General features: G+C 35.9%; 1 protein-coding gene across 1 annotated transcript in view; it reads left to right on the top strand.

The window, feature by feature from the left end:
- RAB18 (RAB18, member RAS oncogene family) overlaps positions 1-23723 on the top strand; it is a 33347-nt gene extending 9624 nt beyond the window's left edge. Inside the window, exons 3-7 of the mRNA XM_008683877.2 lie at positions 12237-12298; positions 16723-16795; positions 17997-18115; positions 18188-18254; positions 21732-23723. Coding sequence (XP_008682099.1) covers positions 12237-12298; positions 16723-16795; positions 17997-18115; positions 18188-18254; positions 21732-21907 — 497 coding nt within the window. The 3' untranslated portion in view covers positions 21908-23723. The remainder of the gene's footprint in view (positions 1-12236; positions 12299-16722; positions 16796-17996; positions 18116-18187; positions 18255-21731) is intronic.
- Positions 23724-24334: the final 611 nt, after the last annotated feature.

Here is a 24334-nt window from a genome sequence, read left to right as displayed (position 1 = left end):
TAGAATGAGACAACAAATATTTAAAGGTATAACCCAAGATAATATTTCTGACATAAAAATAAATAAACACATACACAACACACACACAATTGTAAGACTATTTTGACTGGGTTTTTTGTTTGCTGCAAGGGGGTGTTTAGAAAAACAAAAGGCATCAGGTTTCTTTTTCTGCTTATGGCAAGGCCTTATGATGGTACTTTTAATCAGCTGCATAGATAGAACTGATGGAAATTTAAGCATGGAGATTAGATCCTTGTAGAAATTAGTTACACTAATTTTATACAATCTGGTTAAATAGGCAAAATTTGCTTCATGTTAAAGTTTTTATTTTTTAAAAGTTTTTTATTTTTTAATTTACCTTGTTTTATACTCAAAGTATAAAAAGTGCTTTCAGTAAAACTTTTTTCAGATAGAAAAATTAGAAAATTTATTTGTTAAATTAAAATTTAAAACGAGTTCTCTGCTTTTTTTTTTTTTTTTTTTAAGATTTTTATTTGAGAGTGAGAGGGGGAGAGAGAGAGAAAAAGCATGTGCAAGTGGGGGGAGGAACAGAGGGAGAGGGAGAGAATCTCAGGCAGGTTCCACGCTCAGTGCAGAGCCTGACACAGGGCTTGGTCTCACAACCCTGATATCATGACCTGAGCTGAAATCAAGAGTCAGACACTTAATTGACCGAGCCACCCTGGCACCCTGAGGAATGTATTTATTTAATCGTTTGAGAAATTGTTTCATTTTTTTCCTTCTCTCCTTCCTACTTTTCTTTTGGTTTGTTAGTTTCTTAAGATTAGTATTAAGTTCCCTTCTTTTTAATCCTTACTCTTTAATAAAGATGTCCTCTAAGAACAAGTTTATTGTGCCCCATAGGGTTTGGTAGGGTGTGTTTCTTTTTTGTTGCTCTCTGGATAGTTTGAATTTTCAGTTTAGCTTTTTTGAACATTTGAAATTTTTGATTTAGGAATGTGTTTCTTAATTTCCAAGCTGTTTTGTTGTCATTTTATTTCTTGTTCATTGGATAATGATATTTGTTTGGAATAAGACCATCCAACCCTCTGCCAGCCCCATGTCCGTCAGCAGAAGTCAAGTTGGGAGTCTCAGAATTCAGCCTGCTTCTGACAAGGCCTTTGTCCACACCCCTCTTTCCACTCCAAACATTTTTTATGTTGCTGTTGCTTTTTGCCGTAAAACCATCATACTGTTTGTCTCCCTTTAAGTAGTCATCACAAAAAGTCCTGGCTTCCCAGGTTATTCTTCATCTCCCAGACTTTAATTTTCATGAGGTTTTGTACATCTTTTCTCACCCCCAGCTTCCCCTCCTTCTCAACTCTTAAAATATGTTAACTCTGTCCTCTGGGGTAGTAGGGCACTTACTTCATTTTATTGTTGATACTTTCAAAGTTTGTAAACTCAAATTTGGGGATCTAGGTCCTCATAATCATTTCTCTGTTAGATCCTTAAAGCTTTTATAGTATCCCGCTTGATGGCCCCTTACCCCGATGTTACCTTACCCCTTACCCCCCAAAATAACTAGCAGGTAAAGCAGGAATTTTTATATATCTTGATGAGAAGGGGGAAACGGACTTAAAGAGGTTAAGCTGCTGCCTCAGTGAAAGAGCTGCGACTAAACCCAGCCTCCTAACTTTTCTAACTTGGTATTCTTTTAATCGCAACGTAGTAATACAGAAATAAAAAGGATCAAACACAGATTTGAACAGAATGTCAAAAATGTTAAACATAAGAAGGAAGCAACAGAATTAAAATATATCCGTTAATTAAATGTGAATAGGTCCAATTCTAGTAACTCACATTGTCAGATGGAATTGAAGAGTACTTAAAACAAATAATGAAAAGTTGAAAATAAAGGGATGGACCAGGCAAATGCAAACCATATAAAAGCAGAGGTGGTAATATAATGTATTTTAAAGTAGAATTTAAGGTTAATGTACTGAATATAATGAAATAAGATAGTATGTAATAATGAAAGGCCCAGTTAATTAACAAAGTAGCTGTAACAGTCCTAACAAGTAGGCACCAAACATAGATGCTATATAGAAGAACAGAATCTGTTCAAAACACAAGAGAATTTGATGAAAATACAGTTCTATTAGGAGATTTGTTATATCTCTTTCGTAATTAAATAGATCCAAAAGACACAGATGAGACCATAGGGAAACAGAACAACACAATCAACAAACCTTTTTTTTTTTTTTTTAAGATTTAATTTATTTATTTGACACAGAGAGAGAGACAGCCAGCGAGAGAGGAAACACAGGCAGGGGGAGTGGGAGAGGAAGAAGCAGGCTCTCAGCAGAGGAGCCTGATGTGGGGCTCGATCCCAGGACCCCGGGATCACACCCCGAGCAGATGCTTAACGACTGAACCACCCAGGTGCCCCAGGAGAGAGAGAGTCTTAAGCAGACTCTGTGCTGAGTCTGACGCAGGGCTTGAATCCCATGACCCTGAGATCACGACCTGAGCAGAAACCAAGAGTTGGTCGCTTAACTGACTGGGCCATCAAGGTGCCCCAATCAATAAATCTTTCGAGTGAAGAACTTGTTACTTCAAAAGCCCATGGAACAATTTTACAAAATCAGTCTTGGACTTAGTAGCAAAATAGATGTAAATCTGAAAGAAGCAGAAATTTTATAATACATGTTCCCTGGTTATTGATTCTTTTAGAAAATATTTTTGATATGTTATATTCCTAACATGTGAGTAGATAGTGGTTTTTTTTTTTTAATTACCATACAGTAAAATTGACCTCTTTTTGGTATACAGCTTTTTTGAATTTTAACATGGATTATACAAACGTATATAGGCATTTAATCATTACCACAGTGAGGATATTAAGCAGTTCCATCATTCTAAAAATTCTAGTGTCTTTTTAGTCGTACTTTTCCCCTGCCTCTGCCCTCTGGCAACCACTGGTCAGTCTTCATCACTATAATTTTATCTTTTTGAGACCGTCCTATAAATGGAATACATGATGTAAACTTTTCAGACTTTTTTTTCACTTAGCGTAATGCCTTTAAGCTGTATCCAAGCTCTAGCATGCCAGTGGTTTGTTTCTTTTTATTGCTGGGTTGTGTTCCATTGTGTGCATGTTTCAGAGTTGATTTATCAACTTCCAGTTTTTGGTGGTTATGAATAGACCTGTAATAAACATTTAGGTACAGGAATTTATATGAATATTAATTTTTATTTCTTTAGAGTAAGTACCCAGTAATAGGATTGCTGGATCATATGGTAAATGCATGTTAAAGTTGGAAAATAGTTCATCCATTTTTAAATAAAAGGATTGTATCATTTTACATTCCCACTAGCAGTATATCAAGTTCCTGTTTCCACATCCTCACCTGTTATACTTAGCACAGTCAGACTTTAAAATTTTAACCATTCTAATAGGTATGTATGTGTTGGTAGTCTCATTGTGGTTTAATTTGCATTGTCTAATGACCAGTTGAGTGTCTTTAAAGTTCTTATTTGCTGTCTGTTGAGCTGTATTTTGAGTGTGTGTGTGTGAAGTATATAAATCTTTTGTTCATTGTTTGTTTTTTTCTTATTATTGAGTTTTGAGAGTTCTTTGTTCTGCATATGAGCCCCTTATTACATGATGTATGCTTTGCTGATATTTTCTTAGACTGTGGCTCCCCTTGTCATTCTCTTAACAGTTTATTTCTAAAAGCAGAAGTTGTTAATTTTGATGAAATCCAATTTATCAGTTTTTTCTTCTGAATGATGGTTTCAGTGTTACATCTTTTGCTTAACAGAGGGTTGCAATGATTTTTCTCTGTTTTCCTCTAGAAGTTGTATAGTTTTATGTGTTACATTAGGTCTGTGATTCATTTTGAATTTATGTTTGGATACAGCATATGAAATATGGATAAAGCATATGAATCAAAGTTCTGTGTTTTTTTTTTTTCTTATATGTTCTAAAACTATTTGTTGAGAAGACTGTCCTTTCTGCACTGCATAGCTTTTGCACCTTTGTTTATAAATGGTGAGTCTATTTCTGGACTCTGTTCTATACCTGAATATTTGTCTCTGTCAGTGCCTCACTGTCTTGATTTCTGTAGCTTTATAGTAGGTCTGGAAGTCGTGTATTGTTAGTCTACCAGTTTTGTTGCTTTTTTCAAAGTTTGGCTCTAGTGTCTTTGTGTTTCCCAGTGAATTTTAGAATCAATTTGTTGATTTAAAAATAAAAGCCTGCTAGGATTTTTATAGGGATTGCATTGAATCTATAGAGATCAATTTGGGGAGAATTGACCTTTTAACAATATTGAGTCTTATCATTGAATAAATTATGTGTCTGTGTTCATTTACGTCTTTCAAAATTTCTTTCAGAGTGGTTACATGTCTTTACATCTTTTGTCAGATTTAGCCCTACATATTTAATAGATTTTTATTAAAAAATTATTAAAATAAAAAAATCCTTCATTGCTGATATATAGAAATACAATAGATTTTTTAAACATTTAGTTTGTATCCTCCAACCTTGCTAAACTTGCTTATTAGTTCTAGGAGGTTTTTTTTTTTTTAATCCTGTAGATTCCATTGAATTTCTACATTTTTTCTTTCCAATCTGGGTGCTTTTTATTTCTTGTCTTACTACCCTGGCTTTAAAAAAAAAAAAACTTAAAAAAAGTGAAGAGGGCTGATAATCCATCCTTTGTTCCTGGTATGAAGGGGAAAAATGCTCAGTCTTTTAACATTAAGTGTGATGTTAGCTGTATGTTTTTCATAGATACCCTTTATCAGGTTGAGAAATTTCCCTTCTGATTCTAATTTGCTGAGAGGTTTTATCAGGAATGCATGTTGGATTTTGTTAAGTGCATTTCCTGCATTTGTTGATGATAATATGAAGTTTCTTTATTAGTTTAATATGGTAAAGTCCCCATTGATTTTTTTCAGTGTTAAATCAACCTTTTGTTCCTAGGATAACCCCACTTGGTTGTGATGTGTTGTTCTCTTATACATATTTGTATTAGTTATGATAAAATTTTGTTTAGGATTTTCATCTGTAGTCATGAAGGATATTAGTCTGTAGCTTTTAATTATAATGTCTTTGGTTTTGGAATCAGGGTAATGTACAACTCATAGAGTGACTAAGAAAGTATTCACTCTTCACGTTCCTGGAGGAGTTTGTTTAGAATGGATTATTATTTAAATGTTCAGTAGAATTCACTCTGGGCCTGGGATTTTTTTCATTGGAAAGGTTTTTTTTTTTTTTTTTTTTTTTTTTTTTAAGATTTTATTTATTTGACAGAGAGAGAGACAGCCAGCGAGAGAGGGAATACAAGCAGGTGGAGTGGGAGAGGAAGAAGCAGGCTCCCATCGGAGGAGCCTGATGCGGGGCTCGATCCCAGAACGCCGGGATCACGCCCTGAGCCGAAGGCAGACGCTTAACGACTGCGCCACCCAGGCACCTCCATTGGAAAGGTTTTTAACTATAGATTCGATTTCTTTAAATAGATGCAGGATTCTCCAGTTATCTATTTATTGTGGTAAAATAGACATAAAATTTACCATTTTAACACTTTTAAGTTTATGGTTCAGTGGCAGTACATTTGCATTGTTTTTGCAACCATCACCACTATCTGTTTTCAGACCTTTTCCATCACCTCAAACAGGAACTCTGTACCAATTAAACAATAGCTTTCACTCCACTTTCCCCGAAGCCTGTGGTAACCTTTAGACTATCTTCTGTTTTTATGAATTTGCCTATTCTAGATACCTCATAGGTAGAATCATACAATATTTGTCCTTTTGTGAGTGGCTTATTTCACTTAGCAGAACGTGCTCAAGGTTCATCTATGTTGTAGCATATATCAGAATTTCATTCTATTTTATGATTGAATAATGTTCCACAATATGTATAAACCACATTTTGTTTATCTGTTCATCTGTTCGGTGAGCACTTGAGTTGCTTCAGCCTTCTATTGTGAATAATACTGCTGTCAACATTGTTATGCAACTATCTGTTTGAGTTTCTGGTGTCACTTCTTTTGGGTATGTACCTGAGAGTGGAGTTGCTGCATGCTATGGTGATTGTATTTTTAGCTTTTTGAGGAAATATCAAACTATCTTTCACAGTGACTGTACCATTTTACATTCCAACAAGCAATGCATAGGGGTTCCAGTTTCTCTATATCCTTGTCACCATTTGTTATTTTTCATTTTTTTTTTAATAGCTGTCTTAAGGGGTGTGAAGTTTAGTATCTCATGTGGTTTTGATTTCCATTTCCCTAATGGGTAATGATGTTGAGCATCTTTTCATGTGCTTGTTGACCATTTGTATATATTCTTTGTAGAAATGTCTGTTCATATCCCTTGCTCATTTTTGAATTAGGTTATTTCGTTATTATTGTTGAGTTAATAGTTCTTCGAATACTTAGTGATACTGATCCCTTATCTGCTATATGATTTGCAAATAGTTCCCACTCTGTGGTTTTTCTTTTTGTCCTCTTTTTTTAAATTTTTTTAATTTTTTTTAAAGATTTTATTTATTGATTTGACAGAGATAGAGACAGCCAGCGAGAGAGGGAACACAAGCAGGGGGAGTGGGAGAGAAAGAAGCAGGCTCATAGCGGAGGAGCCCTATGTGGGGCTCGATCCCTCAACGCCGGGATCACGCCCTGAGCCGAAGGCAGACGCCCAACCGCTGTGCCACCCAGGCGCCCCTCTTTTTGTCCTCTTGATAGTGTCCTCTGATGCACATAAGTTTGTAAATTGGATAAAGTCCAGTTTATCTATTTTTTTGTTGTTGCCCGTGCTTTTGGTGTCATATCCAAAGAAATCATTGCTGCATCCTGTGTCATGAAAAATTTTCCCAGTATTTTCTTCTGAGAGTTTTAAAGATTTATTCTTACATTCATGTCTTTTTTCATTTTGTGTTAGCTTTTGTGTATGGTAGAAGGTAAGGGTCCAACTTCATTCTTTTGTATACGGGTATTCACTGCTGCCAGGACCATTTGTTGAAAAGACTGTCCTTTCCCTGTCGAATGGTCTTGGCTCCTTTGCTAGAAATCAGTTGGCTTTATATGTTAGGGTTTATTTCTAGGCTGTCTCTTCTATTCCATTGGTTTAAATGTCTGTCCTTATGTTAGTACCATCTGCTTTAATTATTGTAGATGTGTAGTAAGTTTTGAAGTTGGGAAAGTGAGAGTCTTCAGACTTTATTCTTCTTTTCCAATATTGTTTTGCTGTTTAGTACTGCTTGCTCTGTATAAATTTGAGTATCAGCTTTTTCATTTCTGCAACAAGTTTTTGGAATTTTTATAGGGATTGTATTGGAACTGTAGATTGCTTTGGGTTGTATTGTCATCTTAACAATATTTAGTCTTCCAACTCATAAGTACAACATGCCTTTCTACTTATGTCTTCTTTAATTTCTTTCATCAGTGTTTTGTAGTTTTCAGTGTGTAGTCTTAAAAGTCCTTGGTTAAATTTATTACCAATTTTTTTTCATACTACTGTAAATGAAATGGTTTTAAAAATTTTTCTTTTTGGATTGTTCATTGCTAGTGTATAGAAAAGCAACTGATTTTTGCATGTTGATATTGCATCCTGCAACTTTGCTGAATTCATTTATTCTAACAAATTTTTTGTTTGGGTTGTGTGTGTGGGGGGGGTGTTATTAGGATTAGGATTTTCTATATATAAGATCATGTCATTTGTGGACAGAAATAATTTTACTTCTTCCTTTCCAGTACGGACGCCTTTTATTTCCCTTTCTTGCCTAATTGCTCTGGCTAGAACTTCCAATACTCTGTAAAATGGAAGATGTGTAGTAAGTTTAGAATAGATGTCCTTGTCTTGTTCTGATCTATGGGGAAAGACCGTTAGTCTTCACCAGTGAATATGTTAGTTAATGAGTTTTATATAGCCTTTATCATGTTAGGGAAATTTTCTTCTGTTCTTAGTTTGTTGAGTGTTTTTTATCATAAAAGGATGTTGAGTTTAGTCAAATGCTTTTTCTGCATGAATTGAGATGATCATGTTCCCCCCCCCCGCCCCGTTCATTCTTTTTTTTTTTTTTTTTTTTTTTTGTTGAGGTTTTTTTTTTTTTTTTAATTGTGGTAAAAAGAACACTGGGTAAAACTTACCATTTTAACAATTTTTAAGTGTACCCTACAGTAGTGTTAACTCTGCGTACATTTGCATGCAACAAATCTCTAGAACCTTTTCATCTTGTAAAACAAACTCTACACCCATTGAATGCCACCCAGGCGCCCCAGCCCCGTTCATTCTTTAATGGGATGTATTATTTTGATTGATATGCTCATATTCCACCAATCTTGTATTACGGAAATAAAACTCTCTTTATCATAGTGTGTAATCCTTTTAATAGGCTGCCTACTTAAGTTTGCTAGTATTTTGCTGGGGATTTTTGCATCAGTATTCCTCTGGGATATTGGTCTATAGTTTTCTTTGTAGCATCTTTGGCCCTGGTATCAGAATAGTGCTAGCCCCCTAGAATGAGCTTGGAAGTGTTCCTTTTTCTTCAGTTTTTTGAAAAGTGAGGAGGATTGGTGTTAACTCTGTAAATGTTTTGTGGAATTTGTTAGTGAAGCCATCTGGTCCTGGGCTTTTCTTTGTTGGGATGTTTTTGATTAGTTATGGTCTCTTCAGATTTTCTTTTTCCTGATAAGTTGATCTTGTCAGTTGTGTGTTTTCAGGAATTTGTTCATTTCATCTAGGTTATCCAGCTTGTTGGTGTATAATTGTCCATAATATTCTCTTATAATCTTTTTTTTGTCTGTAAAATTAGTAGGGGCACCTGGGTGGCTCAGTCATTAAGCGTCCGCCTTCGGCTCAGGGTGTGATCCCAGGGGATCGAGCCCTGCATCAGGCTCCCTGCTCCGCTGGGAGCCTGCTTCTTCCTCTCCCACTCCCCCTGCTTGTGTTCCCTCTCTTGCTGGCTGTCTCTCTGTCAAATAAATAAATAAATCTTTAAAAAAAAATTTGTAGTAATGTCCCCAGTTTCATATCTGAGTTTTGTAATTGGAATCTGCTCTTTTTCCTTAGTCTAGTTAAAAGCTTGTCAGTTTTGTTGATCTTTAAAAAAAAAAAAAAAAAAAAAAAACCAACCATTGGTCATGGGTTTTTCTCTATTGTGTATCAGTTCCCTTGCTCTTCTTTTCTAGTTACTTAAGTTGTAAAATTAGTTTATTGATTTGAGATATTTCTTCTCTTACAATGTATGTGTTTATAGCTATAAGTTTCCCTCTTAGCACTGTTTTGTTATATCTCAAATTTTAGTGTATTGTGTTTTCATTTGCCTCAAAGTATTCTCTGATTTTTCTTATGATTTCTTCTTTTGTCTATTAGTTGTTGTTTAAAAGGGTGTTGTTTAATTTGCACATGTTTGTGAATTTTCCAGTTTTCTTTCTATTACCGAATTCTAATTTCATTACATTATGATAAAAAATACTTCATATGAGTTTAGTCTTTTAAAATTTATTAATACTTGTTTTGTCTGTCCTGGAGAATGTTTCATGTGCACTTGAGAAAACTTTATTCTGATGTTGTTGGGTAGAATGTTCTATTGGATCTTACTGGTTTGTATTGTTCAAATGTTCTGTTTCTGTTTATCTATCTGGTTGTTTTATCCATTATTGAAAGTGGCATATTAAAATCTCCAACTAATACTGTATTTCTCCCTTCAGTTATGTAAATGTTTGCTTCGTGTGTATTGGGATCTTTCCTTTGGTGTATGAGTCTCTTATAGACAGAGTATAATTGGCTCTTTTATATATATTTATTTATATATTTAGGTATAATATTAATATATATTCTGCTAATCTCTGCCTTTAATATAATTACTGATAAGGATTTACTACTGACATTTTGCTGTTTGTTTTCTATGTGTCTTACAGAGTTTTGACCCTTATTTCCTCCATTACTGCTGCCTTTTGGGTTTAGTTGATTTTTTATAGTGACATGTTTTGATTTCCTTTTGTTTATATTCTTTAGGTATTTTGTTTGTGGTCTGTTTCTTTTTAAGTCAGTTCTAAAAGTTTTTAATCTTTGAAGGAAATTGACATTTCATCTGAATTGTCAAGTTTTTTGACCTGAACTCGTTTATAACATTTCCTCAGTAACCTTTTAACCTCTGTACAATCTGTAGTGATGTGATCTTTCTCATTTTTTATAATGGTAATTTTTGTCTTTGTTTCTCCTGATGACTTTGGCTAGAATTTATCAGTTTATTGATTTTTTCCTTACAGAACCAATTTTTTGTTTCATTGATTTTTTAAATTTTTATTTATTTTTGAAGATTTTATTTGAGAGGGAGAGAGAGAGAGAGAGAGAGAGAGAGAAAGAGTATACAAGCTAGGGGGAGGGGCAAAGAGAGAGGAAGAAGCAGGCTCCCACTGAACAGGGAGCTTGACACAGTGCTTGATCCCAGGACCCCAGGATCATGACCTGAGCTGAAGGCAGCTGCTAAACTAACTGAGCCACCCAGCTGCCCATTGCTGTGTCTTCATATTCACTTATGTTTTCTTCTGTGATGTCTAATTTTTGTTAATCTCATCCCATGTATTTTACATCTCAGACATTGTCATTTCATCTCTAGATGTTTGATTTGAGTCTTTTTAATCTCTCATGTCTACTTCACTTTTTCAACATGTGCTATACAGTTAAAATAGTTTTTAATTTCCTGTTTGCTAGTTCTAGCATCTGTTGATTGCTTTTTTTTTTTATTCATGAGAGACACAGAGAGAGAGACAGAGGCAGAGGGAGAAGCAGGCTCCCCACGGAGCAGGGAGCCCGATGTGGGACTCAGTCCCTGGACCCTGGGATCATGACCTGAGCCAAAGGCAGATGCTTAACTGAGTGAGCCATCCAGGCACCCTTCATACTTTTTATATAAATGATGTGGCATAATATTTCTTTATCTAGACCTGGAGAATATAAGATTATTTAATAGATTTTTCATTTGTTTAGCTGCAAAGAAACTTTAACTTAAGTTTTCCTTGGACTATGTTCTTAGCACTGTTCTTTAACGAATAATTGTCCATGAGTCTAGGTATGGCTTTATCAGCTCCTTTATCACCCTAGCCCAAAACACCAGACTTTTTTTTTTTTTTAATCTTTGGCATACGGAAAGACCTGATATAATGCATATTTTGAAATGCATTTTTATTACCTAATTTGTGTTTGTAGTGGATCACCAGAAATCATCCAAGAATTACTAATGTATTTCCATATTGGTGACAGGTGTTCTTGTAAACCTTTAGTATACGAGGGTGCTGTTCATCTTAGTTGTGGCTGTTCTGAATTAATTGTGACAAGCTAATAAGATCTTTTGAAAGTTTCTTTCCAAGGTTCTTGAGCTAATGCTTTCCCTCTGGCCGGTGGGGTAGACTGCACGTTAATTTCAATACTCTTTAAAGACATGTGGGCAGTTACTGTTCATTTAAGCCAGATGGCATGTGTCAACTCCTTTTCCTGGAAAGGGAGAGGGTTTTTTTGGATGGGCGGGGGGGCGCTGTAGTAAAACCTTATGTGTCTTCTTATGGAGCTCTTCTCTTTACATAAATTAGTACTTGCAGAAGATTTTCATAGCACTTTCTCCTTTCACTTATGAGGATTCTTAGAGGATTGGGCACAGATGTTTTTGTGTGTAAATTCTTTTGCAATTGTGCAGTAGCAAGGGATCATTGATAAAGTTATATAGAATGAATACTGTTTTCTAGGATAAAAACAAAGAATTCATAAGACAAGGAGTAAGTGGCACTTTTATGTTTTTACCAAGCTGCTTACAGTCAGAATCTGAGTTAGGGGATTGGCTGGCTGTGGAGAGCACTCTTAATGATGGAGTGTAGATGCATTTGGAGCCCCTTAGAAAACTGCCCTGGGGGTCCAGAGTCAGCCATAGATTGTCTTCTCTACATGAGCACCGTGAATTCCAGCACTTGGCTTTTAATGTGCATCATTAATCACCTTACATTGAAGTTTATTTTTCCGTTAACATTTTTATTTTTTTCAAGCAAGTACAGGTAGGTAAGTGTTTGAATTCTGCAGGCATTTGGTTTTCATTTATCCTGATTAAATCCTAAGCTGCTGACCTTTAGTGACACTTTTTTTTTTTTCACATCCATAACTCCAAGAATTTGGGATGTGAATTTGGGTATTTGATAAAGTGGCCTTTCTGTTTTCTCGTTTTCTGGTAATTGATTTTAAAAGTATTATTTTACTGGGATGCTTATCAGCATTTTCATTTTTTTTCCAAGGTGTTGACTTTAAGGTGAAAACAATTTCAGTGGATGGAAATAAGGCTAAACTTGCAATTTGGGTAAGAGTTTTAAAAATGTATTTTGTATGAATATTAAACTTGTATTTTTTAAAGATGCAGAAATTGATGTGTGTAGAACTCTAGAGGTAAACAATTTATATTAACTTTTGGACAGTTTGGTTAAGGGATAAACAATAAATGGCTATGTCTTATAATTGGGTAATGAGGCAGAGACTTATTTTATTTAAAATTTTAAAATATATAATCCCTTAAGAATATTTAAAAGCAGAATAAAATATAGAAAAATCATCTTGTGTGCCAGAGAGGATTATTGTTATTGAATATGTTTCTTTAAAGTTTTAAGAGGCCAGTGTGTACTCAGCTAACACTGAAGGCAGTTGTTGGGGAGAAGGAGATGAAGGTGCTCAGGAAAAAAGTATTTTTCATGTTTGTTAGTATAAATACTTATGAAATTTGAGTTTGCCAACTTTGGATTTATTTTTTAATATCAATGTCCAGTCTTAATTTGCTGGCTTCTTTTCATTTCCCTGTGAACCCAAACATTCTGATACATGTTGCTTTCCTCACTAGACCTTTTCATGATAGTGCTGACTGAATAAAGTAGCATTAACTGTCAAAACGTCCAAGATGCTCGATGTCCATCTCTGTCTGCCTGTCTTTCCCCCACTCTTATCTATCTACCTACCTACCACCTTCTCTCTATATATCTAAATGATTGATAATATATTACCTATATAATTTATAAAAATGTGCTCATCTCTCTGATTCCCACATGTACTATGATAATTAAATATATAAATATGTTTTTGTTACGAGTGATATTATTAGAACTGGTCAGCAGTCATCATGTTGAGATGTACTTCAACATGGTGATTAAATAGTAAATGTTTGGGCATCAGTTACAGATTGAAATGGCAAGTGTTCATGCATTGTATGATCTGATTCATCTTCCTGGCAATCTCAGAACGGCATATTATTTCTAACACACATTTATCCCAAATAACAAGTAACTGTGTAAGTGTGTCTCATGTTTTTCTGTTAATTTTTTTCTAACATATAATACTTTACATGATTGGTAGCCAATTTGCCCCCCCAAATATAATTATGATATCAGTCAGAATAGTAATGTCTAACAGAAGACAATTTGGAAAATGTTGAATTAGGCCATAATAAAATATATTGAACAGTTTAAGAGTGCTGACTTCTTCCCGTACAAAAGCAGGGGCCTGATTTTCCATATACGTTTCATGGTTGAGTTTATCACTTCTTTCTGCCCTTGCTACTGTTTTGTGAGGTATGCGTGTTAGAGTAGGATCTAAGGCTTGATAGTATCCATGAGATCTTTCTTTTATGCAAGAGGTTTTTTAAATTTACTTTTTAGTTCCTGTGTAACAAAAAGGTTGGCAGGTATTACTGAAATGACATCTTTATCATAAGCATATAAATATTTTTTAAACAAGAGGCCCAGTCTCACAACCCTGAGATCATGACCTGAGCTGAAATCAAGAGTCAGACGCTCAACCGACTGAGCCACCCAGGCGCCCCAAATATTAATGTTCTTGTGTGTGTGTGTGTGTGTGTGTGTGTGTGTGTAATACTGTCATATGCTGCAAATATTTTTTTTCCTGTTTGTCATTTGCCTTGTTTAGGATAAGTGAGTGTATGTATGGGATATGGACGGTGTGGGGAGAGATGTTCTTGCCATACCAAGGTTTTAGTATTTATGTGGTCAGACCACTTTTTTTTTCCCCCACCAATTTGAGTGTTATATCATATTTAGGAGGGCCTCCTCACTCATTAATAGAAATACATGAATCCATTGTTTCCTCTAATTCTTCTGTGATATGCATATATATAAATCAGTTCTTCTCCTGCTTGGATGCTCCGCCTAGGATCAGTCAAATAGAATAATCAAGTGCAAACCTGTCCTCGCTGCTCCCGAAAGTGCCACACACGCATCACGGCCTACTTAGCACCTCTAAGGCTATTTTTCTCTGTATCCTGCCCTCACTTCCCTCCCACATTTTAATATTTAGTCTTTCCAGATCCTTCTTAGTCCTTTATCCATTTCTGTCTTTAATAATCTCTTTTCTCCTCTCCCATCAGATGAGAAAACCACAGATAATAAGCTCTGCTTTTCTTATCTTACAAGGATGCTATTACAGTTAATGCAAATTCCTATCTTGAAAACAAACACACTTTTGACTGTTTAAGCATGTAAATTTTATAGGTGTTATAAATCCTGATCCAATATCGTGGCACAGGGTTTTTGCCCAAATTATCATACCTACTTAAACATTTTTATAAGTGGATCCAAAAAAATCAAGACTCTAAATAGCTGGACTAATTTAAATATTTGTGTGTAAAGTGTCAGTCATGTTTTAACATTAAAACATTTTTTTTTGCTCTAGTCTTTTTTTTTTTTTTTTTTAAGATTAATGAGAGAGAGAGAGAGCACAAGAGAACACAAGCAGGGGGAGGGGTAGAGGGAGACGGAGAAAACAGACTCACCACTGAGCACGGAGTCTGACATGGGGCTCTATCCCAGGACCCTGAGATCATGACCTGAGGGGAAAGCAGGAGTCAGATGCTCAAGGCACTTCGCAGTTCTGACTTGTATGTTGTGTTTCATCAGAGCAGTTACTGAGTTGATCTCAGTGAATAGCAAGGAAAACAAATTTCATATGCAAATGCTTTCCGCTGTTTCTGGAAATTAATTATTACAGTGTGGATACGGTTTGTTACGAAAACAGAATATTTCTGTTACAACAAAAAGTCTTGTGACTAGAATATTTCTTGCTTGGTCCTTGCCCTAACCTATATCAAATTATCCAAATTATAATCTGCTTTAGATAGCAAGTGCACTTCACTTTATCACCTTTAATTTATATTACTGTTTTTGAAAAGTTGAGCCAGTGTGCAAGTGGAATCATTTTAATATCAGAGGTTTTATAAGAAACTTCGAAGCAAAGGGAATTTGTAAAGAGAGAAATCACTCTTATCATAAATTTATCTGTTTAGCAAGTTTAATTTTGTTATTTTTTTCACGTCAGTATGGCAGGGTTGGGGCAGTTTCTGTAGTGGTGACAATCTGGAAGCAGGGACGTTCTGCGTTTATGTCAGCTTACCTGGGGAAGAGCAGTAGATGTGCAACGGGGTTTACTTTGAAAGTTATTTTCCTCTTATGTTTCCCTTCTGGGACCAGAAATTACTCGTATATTCTCTACCTATTGCTCTTATATTATTTTGGCCAGGGAAAGAAAGTAGGTAAGTGGGAAAGTAGGTAGCTGGAGCCCGTCACTGCTGGTTTAAAATGCCTCTCCAATCTTATAAACCTCTTAGAGGTTATTCACATGTTTTATATCTGAAGGAGCTTCTGCTTGCCCCATAGCTAAACTTGAATTTACAACCATGAGACTGGCAGCGAAGTTGATGTTTGACATAACGTCTTCACTTTTCTTCAGGTTATTTTATATTAGCAGACTGGAAACTTTTTCTTAAAGGGCAGATAGTAAATATTTAGTCTAATCCTAAGGCAGGCCATGTGGCAGTGCATAAGTGAATGGGCCTGGCTGTGTTCCAGTAAAACTTTATTTAATAAAACAGGTGGTGGGCTGAGGGAGTCATTTGTCAACTGCTGCTTTGCATAATCATAGGTATCTTGAAGCCACAGTCTAAGGATGGTAGAAAGAAGGCAGAAGGAACCAGGCCCGGAAGTACAGACTTGTTATTAGTTTGGGTATCCCCCCCCCACAAGAAAAGTTAAGCAATTATCCTGTGGCAAGAATTGCTCTAGGCACTGGTGTTAAACCGGTGATTAAGCAGATGAGGTCTCTTTCCTCATGAAACTTGCACTTCTTAGCTGGTGTACTTCTTATGTTCATCTCCCCCAATACGAGTCAGAAACATGTGATAGCAAGTGGTTTGGTTTTATGCATTTTTCTAAAAGAAGATACACGGAAAATACTTTAAGAGTCCAACCTAAAAATTGTTTACCTAAAATAACTGTAATTCTCTTTTAAAAAAATAAGTGGTTCTCAACCGTGATTCTACTTTAGAATCTCCCGGAAGACTTTGAAAACTCTGTCATACGGTAGACCAATTAAACAGGAATCATTGGGGGTTGGACCCAGGCATTGGAATTTTTCATTTCCCAGGAAATTTCATTGTGCTTCTGAAGTTGAGAACCATGGCTTTCAAGGAAATGGGTTTAATGTGTGATAAAAATCTTTAAAAATATCCCTTTACTTAGATGCATTTTTCTAGTGATGAGTCAGTATTTATTAATTTTATTTTATGTGACACTTGTCAGTAAGAAAACACATCTAATTTAAATTTCAAGTTTTAAATGAGCTTGTCCGTGGATATTTTTAATAATGCTGTTGTGACTTTGTACTCTTAATAAATTGAAGATCTATTATTTATACTTTTTAAATTTAGTAATAATTGATTGTCACTTTTAGGATACTGCTGGTCAAGAGAGGTTCAGAACATTAACTCCCAGCTACTATAGAGGTGCACAGGGTGTTATATTAGGTAAGGTTTTACTTTAAGATACTCTTTTAAAAATATTGTTATTTTATTGCAGTTTCTGATTTTCCTTATCTGTGAAGGTCAGTAAGTTTTTATTTTTCTTCAGGGGTACCTATATGTAACTTGAAGTTATATTAGCTTCATTTAATATTAATGAATATTTAAACTTCCAAGTTTTCTTTTCAGTTCTTTGTCTAGCAATTAAAAGTTAAAGATCAAATTAATTTATTTGTTTTAAAAGCACTTGTTGATGAGGACATATTTGAGGATTAATCCACCTGTAATTGTCTTCAGAGTGTTACCAGAAACTGATCTTCAGTCAGCAGCGTATTAACATTTGCTGTGCGTTTATAAAGGAAGAAGCGTGCTAGTTGCTTAGTTGAATCTGTTTTATTAGTCCTAAAAAGTATCACAAAGCACTTAACATTGTTGATTCATAATCATACAGATTCTAAAAACCAAATGTGGATTCTCACTATAAGTTGTTGAAAAGTACTTGTTATTAATATTCCTGGGAAACTTTTAAAAATAAATACTGGTCAGTTTTAGATAAAATTATCTTTTTATATTATATCATAAATTGTGAGGTTTTAGGTTCATTTCGTTAATTTTTAACAGCAACTCTTACTTTGGTTTAGCATCTGTAAGTGTAGAAAACACTTTAATAAGGTCTTTATATTAATAAGCTCTTTATATATTACAATGCAGTGCGATGTAAGGTGAAGTGATAAAGGGAGACAGGATCCTATCAGTTAAGTTTACATATTTTTTCAAAGTTGCAAATTCTGGTCCTTGTAAGAGTAAAATTAACAGGATCATAGATGTTTAAATCCATGGGAAAAATTTGATATTTTGCCACAGGTTTAGATCTGAATGTTTTTGGTTTTTGGATAAATGTCTTTTATTGTTATGAATGGGAACAGCTGTTGTTTTGCTTAAACTAATTTTCAGTTATCGCACAGGATATAATTTCATTTCTCTCACAGTGTGTATTAATAAAATTGAAGCGTGTGTATGTATATGTTTATTATTTTTTAATACACTTTCTCCCCTCTGGGTGAATAGATACTGATTGTTAAGCATCGAAGACTTAGAAACAAACTTGCCTATATAGAAATATTAGCTCTTAGTCACATATCAGAAATAAAATGTCATTGCTGCTTATTTTTAATGCTTATTTAATAAGTGACCCTTTTTATTTCAGTTTATGATGTCACAAGAAGAGAGACCTTTGTGAAATTGGATAATTGGTTAAATGAATTGGAAACATACTGCACGAGAAATGACATAGTAAACATGCTAGTTGGAAATAAAATTGATAAGGTAAGAAGTCAGACACTTGGCATTTTGACTGTATTTTGGTAGCTTTTCTTAATCTTTATACTTATCTTTTAGGAAAATCGTGAAGTCGATAGAAACGAAGGCCTGAAATTTGCACGAAAGCATTCCATGTTATTTATAGGTAGGTGTGTGAACATTTATCCTTTCTTTATTAATGAGGAATTTTAAGGAGTTTTTGCTACATTTTTCTCGTTATGAACTGTAGATGTATGTATTTAGTTCATTATTTTCTTGTGCTTTGAAATCTAACTATAGAGCCAGGTTCATTTTTCCTTCTGTAAAAAAAAAAATCGGATCGCGTTTTGTAGGTTGGATAGGACATCATTCATCTCAGGATGTAAGGGCATTCAGTAAAGCCAGGCACCCAGTGCTGTAGTTGTGCCTTGCTGGTCCTTGTGCTGGCAGCCGTGGTACCACCTGGAAGTTTGTTAGAAATGCTTCATTTCAGGCCCAACCCATCTTTTCTGAATTGGAATCTGTATTTTAACAAGATCTTCATGTGATTTGTGTGCACATTAATACTTGAGAAGCAGGGTAAAGTAGGGTTTGGCAGACTACAGCGTGGGGCCAAATCTGGTTCCACCATTGTATCGGGACACGGCCTTGCCTACCCGGTCATCTACATGCTGCCTGTGGCTGCTTTGGTGCGTCATGGCAGAGTTTAGTGGTTGCAGCAGAAACCATGTGGCATTCCAAGCCTCAAATATTTACCACCTGGCCCTTTACAGGGAAAGTTTGTCGATCCCCTGTCTAGGAAAGTGGACAGGCTATATCGCTGTGGAGCTTTTGTAACATTACAGATTCCCTGGGCCTTGTCACAGGTCTGAAACGGCCTGGAAGACAGTTTCTGAAAACACCTTAGTTGATTCTGATGTGAAGCCAGCTTTAGGAATTACTGATTTAGCTCTTCCACTGTTAGAATCTTTTAGGAATTGGGAAATGGAAATAAAAGAACATCATCTATAGATAGAAGCAGGGTGTTATAAGTGGAAGGTAATAGGGAATTTTAGAAAGGAATTAAGTACTATGTCTGCTGCTTACTTGCTGGGTGTCCTTCATTTTGATGCATTAGTTCAATAAACATTTATTGAACACCGACAATATAACAGATGAACAAAATGGACAAAGTCCCTGCCCTCATGAAACTCACAGACTTAAGGAAGTAAGTTGTGCTGTGAAGGAGAGAGAGTATGATGGGGGTGGGAGGTAATTAGGAGAAGTTCTTGGAGGGAGTGCCATTTGAACAAGAATCCATAATATGAAGATCTAGAGGGAGAACATCTCAGGCTGAGAGAATAGCAAATATTTCCTGAAGTAGGAACCAGTTTAGTGTGTTTAAGGGACAGGAAGAAAGCTTGTGGGCTGGAGCATAGTGTATATTGGGGGAAAAGTTGGTGGTGATAGAAGATGAAATTTAAAAGGTCATGTTGGGCCTTGTAGGGTATGGTAAAGAAATGGATTTTATTCTAAGTGTAGAAAGCAGGGGAGTAGTGCTGTGATCTGATATTCTTTTTAAAAGACCTGTTTGTACAGAAAATGGTCCATGAGGAGCAGAAGCAAGAAGCTTGTCATTTCTTACAGTGGCCCAGATGAATAATGCTGTTGCCTTTGACTGTGGGAGTGGTTGTGGGTGGCTTCTGGAAGGTTGGCAGACCTAGGAGATATTTGGATGGTAAAGGTGACAGGCTCTGCTGATAGATTGGGTATTGAGGATAAGGAAAGAGAGCAATCAAGGATAACTGAGTCTCTGGCATGAACAAACTATGTGGACTGTGCTGCCATTAACTGTGTGTGGGAGCCTGAGGTAAGAACAGGTTTGGGTAAGGGAGTGGGGAATCAAGAATTCTGCTTAGCATAAGAATGAACCATTTTTCAGATAACGAGTGGGCATGCTGGTCATTGGCATTTAGGTGGTATTTAAAGTTATGGAATTACAGATAGTGGTCACAGGACTAACTGGGTAGAAAACAGCTGAAGATTGAAGCCTGGGGTGCTCCAACAATTGGAGGTCAGCAGACACAGGAGGGTCAGCAAATAAGGCTGTGAATGACATGCCGGTGAGAGGAGGAATACAAGTGTTTAGTGTCCTGGAAGTCAAGTGAACAAAGTATTTAAAGGTAGAAAGTGATCAGCTGTATCAAATGCTGGAAGATGTCATATAGGATGAGGACACTGGATTTGACAAGATGGAGAACGCTGGTATTTTTTAAAAGAAAAGTTGCAGTGGAGTGGTGAGAACAAAAACCTAGTTAGAGTACAGTTGACCCTTGAACAGTGTGGGGCTAGGGGTCCCGATCCCCCGCACAGTCGAAAATCTGCGTATAACTTTTGACTCCCCCAGAACTGAAATGCTAATAGCCTCCTGTTGACCTGAAGCCTTACTGATGAGCAGTCAGTTAACATATGTTCTGTATGTTCTGTGTCTTACATACTACATTCTTACAGTAAAGCTAGAGAAAAGAAAATGTTACTAAAATCATAAGGAAAAGGAAATACCTTTACAGTTCTGTACTGTATTTGTCAAAAAAAAAAAAATCCATGTGTAGGTGGACCCTTGAACAACTGGTGGTGTTCAAGGGTCAGTTATAGTTCGAAGAAAAAACGTGAGCTAAGAAAGCGGAAACAGCTTACATAGGTAACTCTTGATGACAATTTTGCTTTGAAAGAGAGTAGAGAACCCGGGTGGCTACTAGAAGGGTGTGTGTAGGCTGCAAGGCAGGGTGGTTGGTTGCTTGGTTGGTTAGTAAGATGGACAATAGTTTTGGAGGCTTTTAAGCTGACTGATGTGATCCAGTAGTGAGGGCATGTGAGGCACATGATTCTTCAGTGAATGAGAAGGGATGGGATCCGAGGAGCTAGAAAAGGGGCTGCTCCTAGATAGCAGGGGCAGTTCCTCCACTGTCACAGGAGCGGAGGCAGAGCCGAAGGTTACACGTGCAGGCAGGTGGGTGAGTCCCCTAGTGGGATGATCAGTAGCTCCTGTCAGATCGCTTCTATTTTTCTCAACATAAAGGTAGGTCATGAGCTGAGATAGAGGAGTTCTATGATAAAGGAATGAGAGTCATCTCAGTGAAAAAGGCAGTTACTAGGGAAAGGTAGGATTGGGGGGCAGGGCTCAATGTCCACATGAGTTTCATGGGGAGCATAAATGTAAAAGGAGATCAGTGGCCATGGTTGTATATCACTTATCCAGTCACCTGTAGCTGCTTGGTTGCAGGCAGAGAACAGCCAGATTGTTCAACTTGGAGCCTGAATTTCCTTATTCTGAAATGGGAATGATGATCTGGGGGTTGATTTTAAGAACTAACTGAAAAATTAAGGAGGAACTTTGGCATAATATTTGAGTAGGGCGTTACAGTGTACAATTCTGTCACAAAATCTTGGGCTTATATACCACTCACTATTCTTGTGGATAGAATTTAAATAGCTCAACTTTTGAGAGTTGTGGGAAAGTCATGAATATTAAACTTGTGGAAGAAGCTGCAGATTTGCCTCAGTGTATAGTGCTGGCTGATATTTATGCCGTAGTAGTTTCCCAGAAAGATGTAGGAATAGGACCAGAAAAGAATAGACTCTGACATTTTTTCTTGAATTTCAGAGGCAAGTGCAAAAACCTGCGATGGTGTACAGTGTGCCTTTGAGGAACTTGTTGAAAAGATCATTCAGACGCCTGGACTGTGGGAAAGTGAGAACCAGAATAAAGGGGTCAAACTGACACACAGGGAAGAAGGCCCTGGAGGAGGAGCCTGTGGTGGTTACTGTTCTATGTTATAAACTCTGGGAAACTCCATCTCTTGCATATTTGATCAGATAGTGACATCTTTCTGTATATAAACTCTCTAACTGCTATTTTAGGGACCTTGCAGTTTGCACATATTTGTTTTGTATCATGGCAGTAAATATTTGCAAGAAATCCCACTCATCGGCTTTCCCAGGTACAATGTTATGGTAAGCATGCACAGTTTGCAGTCTACAGTTTTTTATGTAACATAAAATAGGTGTACTTTTTAAGTACATTTGATTTTATGATTTACATTTATCATGTGATTAAAAAAATCCACCTATCTAGTCTATGTTGATACAAGGTCTACTTTTGGTTTCCTCTTTGCTTATATTCTCCTATCAATTACTGAATTAATTGGTATGTAGAACTCCCAGAACCACTGGGAGATATTCAGGTATCATCAAACCTGGCAGATTTCCTTTCAGGAATAACACAGAGCATGATCCCACAGCTTTTGTAGGATGTTTGCTGACAGATTCTCTTTTAGTACTAAGCAAAATTCTCTTTACAGGACGCAGTCCAGGCCAATTTATAATTAAATCTCCGTTTGTTTTGATGATGCTTCTAAAATAGCATTGATGTGTTAAGAAGTTTGGACTTACTTTTAAATTTTCTTCAATGAGTAGCTCAGTTGCTTAACTGGCGTTTTAACTCTGTGATATGTACGTTGGATTCTGACCCTTTGTGCAGCGTTTTTAGTTATGTGGTGTTTGGCAGAATGGCCATGAGGTTTTCCCCCATTTTGGTTTTGGAAGGACGAGAATAGTGTGTTTATGTAACTCACGTAGTACTTACCACTTTAAAAACCAACACCTTTTTCCATAAATGTTGGTGGTGTTTGTCCAGGTACCTCAATTGTAGCTTGTGTATTGTTTATGAACATCTGTATCTTATGACTTCCTTAAATGGCTAGTTGATATTCAGAAACCTATTTCTGTGTTTTGAGGGTTGGGAAAAATAGAACACTAAATGACGACAGGAGAAAGACCTATTGCTTCCAGATTTTGATGTGTGTGGGAAAATACTGTTGCAATGAAAATCTTGGTAATTTACTGTAACAAGTAGCCAATAGTTTATCAAAACCAACTTGTACAGACTAATAAATCTTTTCCACAGTATTCAGTTTTCTAACCTCTTGCTATTATACATTGCATATTTTTTCACTCATATGTTATTTAATTTACCTTGATATCTGCTATATTAATCCCCCAACTAAGTTATTTGTCCTTTCAGGCAGGTTACCATGATATCCCTCGGTAAGATTTCTGATACTAATTTCTGGGCAGTTTGTTATTTGTATACAGTTGCAAATGATAGACTTTTTTTGGCTCACCTTTGCAATAACTTGTGATAGTGGATTTACATCAAGTTGGGTTCTTTCTGAACTGTATATCTTCATGTAAGAAACCTAACATTCTACTTGGTTCACACTTGTGAGACTACATTACGTGTGATTAAAGGTTTTATACATTATATATGTATTTACTAAATATAAAACATTTACTCCTTTACTGTTGGAGAAAGGTAGCTAACACATGTACTTACGATTTGTTTGTGTTACATTAAAGCTGTAGATTTGTATATTTATGTAGTGTTGTCTGTATTGACAAGACATTTATTTCTGTTTATTGCTTTTTGCTCCTTGAGCTATATAATAATCATTTTGTGCATTGGGTTGTTTGTGTTGATTTGGTCAAAATTTGGATACATATGAGTCACTTACTTTTAAAAAACTAATTTTGTTTGATAGATTTATATTGTAACCTTTTATAGTTTTTGAAATAAATATAGCCTGCTTTCCCTAGATGCATTTATTCAGGAAGTACTCTGCATTTCCCTATTACTCTCATGGGCTGAGGAACATCTGAATGTAGTGTTTTTGAGATTCTAATGTATTATATGGCTTTCACTTCACTATTTTGTTGCAAGCTTATTTCCTAGTGGAGGTTTTCTAAGTGAAGTAGTTATGATAACTAAAATTAGTCACTTGAATAGCTGAGGATTTTGTTAATTCTTCATTTCCAAATCAGTTGAAATAGTTTAAAAGTGCCTTTTGCAGATGGTGCAAATTAGAACAATTAGAATATAGTGTTTTGAATTCTAGAAATACTGACACAGACCTAAACAACAAATAAATACTCAATTTATATTAAACGTAATAGTTAACATCTAAGAGCTGGATTATTTCTTTTCGTTAAACCTCACAACAACTTGAAGAGATTGGTTGGTATGCCTATTATGCCCATTTTAAAGAGGAGGATAATGAAATACAGGTTTGCTAGGTAACTCCCCAAAGATCACAAAGCTTCATCAGTGATGGAGCTGGATTGCAGCGAAGGCATTTTTCCCAAGTCCATGGTCTTAACCCTGCTCCTTTTGCTATGGCTGCTTACTAGCTCCTTTGTTTTAACACAGCA

The sequence above is a fragment of the Ursus maritimus genome, unplaced genomic scaffold (genome assembly GCF_017311325.1).
Source record: "Ursus maritimus isolate PB19 unplaced genomic scaffold, ASM1731132v1 scaffold_31, whole genome shotgun sequence".
Taxonomy (NCBI): Eukaryota; Metazoa; Chordata; class Mammalia; order Carnivora; family Ursidae; genus Ursus; species Ursus maritimus.
The sequence above is the reverse complement of the archived record's forward strand: the minus strand, read 5'-3'. Positions and strand labels throughout refer to the sequence as shown.